General features: G+C 40.9%; 1 protein-coding gene across 8 annotated transcripts; it reads right to left on the bottom strand.

Moving 5' to 3' along the window:
• Positions 1-235: 235 nt before the first annotated feature.
• Positions 236-1,531, bottom strand: LOC105548857 (glyceraldehyde-3-phosphate dehydrogenase-like). Of its 8 annotated transcripts, none has more exons than XM_011993069.1 (2): positions 506-1,531; positions 236-381 (listed from the first exon to the last, which is right to left on the bottom strand). In XM_011993069.1, the coding sequence occupies exons 1-2, from the start codon at positions 1,459-1,461 to the stop codon at positions 357-359; spliced, it is 981 nt and encodes a 326-aa protein (XP_011848459.1). In that variant the 5' UTR covers positions 1,462-1,531; the 3' UTR covers positions 236-356. The 8 variants fall into 8 exon arrangements, with proteins under 8 accessions (XP_011848459.1, XP_011848461.1, XP_011848462.1 ...); XM_011993071.1 differs by having other exon boundaries at positions 236-435; positions 590-1,531; XM_011993072.1 differs by having other exon boundaries at positions 236-594; positions 691-1,531.
• Positions 1,532-5,308: the final 3,777 nt, after the last annotated feature.

Below are 5,308 nucleotides of genomic sequence, written 5' to 3'. Positions count from 1 at the left end.
AATTTTGGAGACTTCAATTTCCACTCAGAAGAACTAACCAGGTACACCCTAGGATATTCTTTGTTGGTTGCTTTAAGACATAGTGACCCAGGATTGGCCTTCTGGCTCTCAAGCTGCACCTAGATCCAAACTTTTCTTGTTGATGCTCTGATTTTCAAGATGCTCTAATTCCTGCTGGCAAGAACCCTAGTAATACCTGTCCTCATTGCCACAGTTTGCAAGGCTGGAAATATAATTTTTTTTTTTTTTTTTTTTTGGCTGAGCACAGGGGATTTTATTGATGGTACACCACAAGGTGGGGCTCCCTAGGCCCCTCCCCTCTTCAAGGGGTCTACATGGAAACTGTGAGGGGAGATTCAGTGTGGTGGGGGACTGAGCGTGGCAGGGACTCCCCAGCAGTGAGGGCCTCTCTCTTCCTCTTGTGCTCTTGCTGGGGCTGGTGGTCCAGGGGTCTTACTCCTTGGAGGCCATGTGGGCCATGAGGTCCACCACCCTGTTGCTGTAGCCAAATTCGTTGTCATACCAGGAAATGAGCTTGACAAAGTGGTCGTTGAGGGCAATGCCAGCCCCAGCGTCGAAGGTGGAAGAGTGGGTGTCGCTGTTGAAGTCGGAGGAGACCACCTGGTGCTCAGTGTAGCCCAGGATGCCCTTGAGGGGGCCCTCCGACGCCTGCTTCACCACTTTCTTGATGTCATCGTACTTGGCAGGTTTTTCCAGACGGCAGGTCAGGTCCACCACTGACACGTTGGCAGTGGGGACACGGAAGGCCATGCCAGTGAGCTTCCCGTTCAGCTCAGGGATGACCTTGCCCACAGCCTTGGCAGCGCCAGTAGAGGCAGGGATGATGTTCTGGAGAGCCCCGTGGCCATCACGCCACAGTTTCCCAGAGGGGCCATCCACAGTCTTCTGGGTGGCAGTGATGGCGTGGACTGTGGTCATGAGTCCTTCCACGATACCGAAGTTGTCATGGATGACCTTGGCCAGGGGTGCTAAGCAGTTGGTGGTGCAGGAGGCGTTGCTGACGATCTTGAGGCTGTTGTCATACTTCTCATGGTTCACACCCATGATGAACATGGGGGCGTCAGCAGAGGGGGCAGAGATGATGACCCTTTTGGCTCCCCCCTGCAAATGAGCCCCAGCCTTCTCCGTGGTGGTGAAGACGCCAGTGGACTCCACGAGGTACTCAGCGCCAGCATCGCCCCACTTGATTTTGGAGGGATCTCGCTCCTGGGAGATGGTGATGGGGCTTCCATTGATGACGAGCTTCCCGTTTTCAGCCTTCACGGTGCCATGGAACTTGCCATGGGTGGAATCATACTGGAACATGTAAACCATGTAGTTGAGATCAATGAAAGGATCATTGATGGCAACAACATCCACTTTACCAGAGTTAAAAGCAGCCCTGGTGACCAGGCGCCCAATACGACCAAATCCGTTGACTCCGACCTTCACCTTCCCCATGGTGTGTCAGAGATGCGCTGGCGATGCAAGAGAAAATGCGGCTGACTCTCGAACAGGAGGAGCAGAGAGCCTGGAAATATAATTTTGTCCATTTCCAAGTTTCTGTCCAGTCTTCTAGTTCCTCTTATAGTTGCCAGTTTCACCTCTTGGAACTGCAGCTCTGAATCTGTCCTCCAGCCCATTTGCTTCATAAATCTTTAAGTTTTGCTACTTGCAGATCCACACTCCTTTGAGAACCTTTGATTTTCCTGTATATATTTTTAATATCAATGTGGTCAACAATGTTACTACTCACCAATATCCATTCTTTCTCTACTCAGGGGACTTTCCTGCCTCAATAAGGACAGTGAAATACGATTGGAAGTGACAGTGGTTGTCTGATAGCAGAAACATCCACCTAGGTTCCTAAGTGAGAATGTCTTGAATAGAGTCAGCATACCCTAACTTCCACCAACCTTTGATATAAATGCAGCATGAGTAAGAAATAAACCTTTATTGTTTTAATCCACCCAGATTTTTGGATTGTCAATTACCATAGTGCAACTAGCCTATCCTGATGAATAAAATTACTTTCCTCACTTTGTTGTGCTTGGGCCCCCACCTCTTAATGTTAACTGGCTACTTATTACCTCTTCTGCCTGCTGATTAGTAGTGTCAGGGTAAAGGTTCCTTGGCGCAGGATGTGTTTTGCCTTGCCTGCTTGACTACACCTCTGCACAAAGGATTTGACTTAGTGCAAAGAGGAGCTTTCTTGAAATAAAAGCTGCAAAGATAGTAATTCTAAATTTTGGAAAAGAGAAAATGGAAATTTTGTTCCTGGTGAATGCTTAAAAATAGGAAATAGAGTGAATCAATCTGGAATGACTTAAGGTAATTGTACCTTTAAAAAAAAGTATGGACTGAGGCTATTTTTCAAATTAAAATTCTGCTATCTAACAAGGCCCTGCTGAATAATCTATCTCTACCATAATGGCTTGCCATTGAAAACATGGTAAATAAAAAAGTTTGGTAAACATATTAGGGAAAATAAATGGGCTATTGATAGTTAGATAACTCATATGGTAATATCCTTTTTAATAAAATAAATGTTAAGTGATATAATTAATTAACATCAGTGTAACAGACTGCAGCAGTATATTTTCATGCATGCCTCAAAGAATCACGGTAAACACATGTTACCCCGGGAGAGCTCACTTTACATTGACACCCCAATGTCTTCTACATGAAGAAGGCTTCAGAAATCTTGCCAAGAACATTGGCACACTTAAATTCACATAAAACAAAGATGGACTGATGTATCCTCTAATGTCGCTTCCTGGGAAGGCAATGGTAAGAAATACTAATCCTCATTCTGATCCGATCAGTGGACTAACTGCTTTTCTTCAGGGAAAGAGGGTAGAACAACTTTTTTTTTTCCCCCAAAACAATCTGCTTTATTGATGTATGATTTATATTCTTAAAATGCACAGATTTTAAGGTCTACTTCAAAGTATATTCTTCTGTGACCACCACCCCATTAAAGATGAGGAATTTTTTTCTACCACCCCAGAGTACTACCTCATACCCCTTTTAGGCCATTCTTATCCACTTATTTTGATTTCCATCAGTCTAGCTTAGTCTTTCCTATTCTAGACCTTTGTATGTAATCATATGGTATCCACTAGTTTGTGTGACTTTTTCCTTTTAATATAATGTTTCTGAAAGTCATCTATGTTGTTGAGCATACTGATTCATTCATTTGTATTTTTGAGTAGTATTCGTTACGTGAATGTGCCACAATTTGTTCATTTATTCACCTGTTGATGGACATTTGGTGCTAGGAAAGCTGGATATCTACATGGAAAAGAATAAAATTGGACCCTTATCTGACTCTATATACAAAAATAAACTCAAAAACTGGATTAAAGACTTAAGTCTAAGACTTGACATCATGAAACTCCTAGAAGAAAACATAGAAGAAAGCTTCTTGACCTTGGCCTTGGCAATGATTTCTTGGATATGACACCAAACACACAGGGAACAAATGCAAAAAAAAAGACAAATGGAATTACATCCGACTAAAAAGTTCTACCCAGCAAAGAAAACAAGGGAATGAAAAGGCAACTTATGGAATTTGAGAAAATATTTGCAAACCACTTATCTGATAAAGTGTTAATATCAAAAATAATAAGGAACCCCTACAACTCAATAGCTAAAAACAAATGACCCTACTAAAAAATGGACAAAGGACTTAAATAGACATTTCACCAAAGAAGACATGCAAAAGGCCTATAAAAATATGTAAATGTGCTCAATATCACTAATTATTAGGGGAACATGCAAATCAGAACAACGAGATACCACTCATTAGGATGACTATTTAAAAAATAAAGTGTTGGAGTGAAACCGTGTACTGCTAGTGAAAATGTAAAATGATGCATGCAGTATGGAGTTCCTGAAAAAGGTAAAAATAGAATTACTATATTATCCCATAATTTCCCTTCTGGGTGTATACCCAAAAGATTTGAATGCAGGGACTTGAACAGATATTGGTATACTCATGTTCATAGCAGCATTATTCACAATAGCCAAAAGGTGGACGTAACCCAAATTTTATCAACAGATAAATGGTATACACATGTGCAATATACATACATTGGAATATTATTCTGCCTTAAAAAGGAAGGAAATTCTGGTACATGCCATAACACAGAAGGACCTTGAAAATATTACTCTAAGTGAAATAAACCAGTCATGAAAGGACAAAAGCTGTATGATTTCTCTTATATGAAATATCCGGAGCAACTCAGTTCATAAAAAGAGAAAGTAGAATGGTAGTTGCCAGTGACTAGGAGAAAGGAGGGGTGGTAAATTATCATTTAATGTGGTTATGGAGTTTCGGTTTGGGAACATAATAAAGACACATGAAATCTGATGGAGACAAACAAACCATATTCAAGCCCTAGCAATTTCTGTAGTACTTTCAAGTGATTGCTCTAGGAATTATAGTTTTATGATTTGGCTCTGTGTCCCTACCCAAATCTCATCTCAAATTGTGATCTCCATGTATTGAGGGAGGAACATGGTGGGAGGAAATTGGCTCACTGGGGCAGTTTAAGGACAATTGATACTATAAAGCTATTTAAAGCAATAGATCTTTTCAAAATAATGGATTTTAAAAATATATTATGCAATGATATACATAATATTACTATTTTTAACATATCATATTATACTCTCAATAAGGAATACTTTATTCTTTGTTAGAAAGATAGGTGGAGAGGCTGATCAATTTTATCTAGTCATAAATTAAGCTACTTTGGGGCAAGTTTGTTTGGCTTTAACCCCTCCAACAAGGCCTTGGAATTCAAGTACCACAAGTCTAATGTGCTGTCTTTCTGTTTTTCATTCTATCTCTAGCTTCCTTTGCCACCACTAGGTCAAATGTTACTGATCTTACCAGACATTAAATCAGATGGAATTTTGGTTGGAAATTTGGTTATACTCCATTTTTCTCTAGGATTAGATACTTTGAAAGTGATTTCATGTCTTTCCCTCCAGGACTGCACTGGGACCAAATGCTGTCAGATCTCAAATCTGTAAGACCCTGAGTCTACTTGACCCCAAAACTGCAAGACTTCTAGACTACTAGACCTGTAGACAGATTTAAGATGACTGGATGTTAAATATGACATGTCATAAGACTGCAAGACTATGAAACTATGAGTCTCCAGAGTATGAAATGGTTCGGCTTTGAAACAATGAGACTACAGCTGTCCAGATCACAAGACTGAAACTGTAGGTCTGCAAGACTACAAATCTGAGAGACTGCTACTTGGCAGAGTAATTTCTGGATTTGGGGCTTCTC

Source organism: Mandrillus leucophaeus, unplaced genomic scaffold (genome assembly GCF_000951045.1).
Source record: "Mandrillus leucophaeus isolate KB7577 unplaced genomic scaffold, Mleu.le_1.0 Scaffold424, whole genome shotgun sequence".
NCBI lineage: Eukaryota > Metazoa > Chordata > Mammalia > Primates > Cercopithecidae > Mandrillus > Mandrillus leucophaeus.
This window is presented reverse-complemented; position numbering and strand designations above follow the sequence as displayed.

Excerpts from the sequence above, each read along its gene's own strand:
- LOC105548857 (XM_011993068.1), bottom strand. The coding sequence starts at position 1,461 with ATGGGGAAGGTGAAGGTCGGAGTCAACGGATTTGGTCGTATTGGGCGC.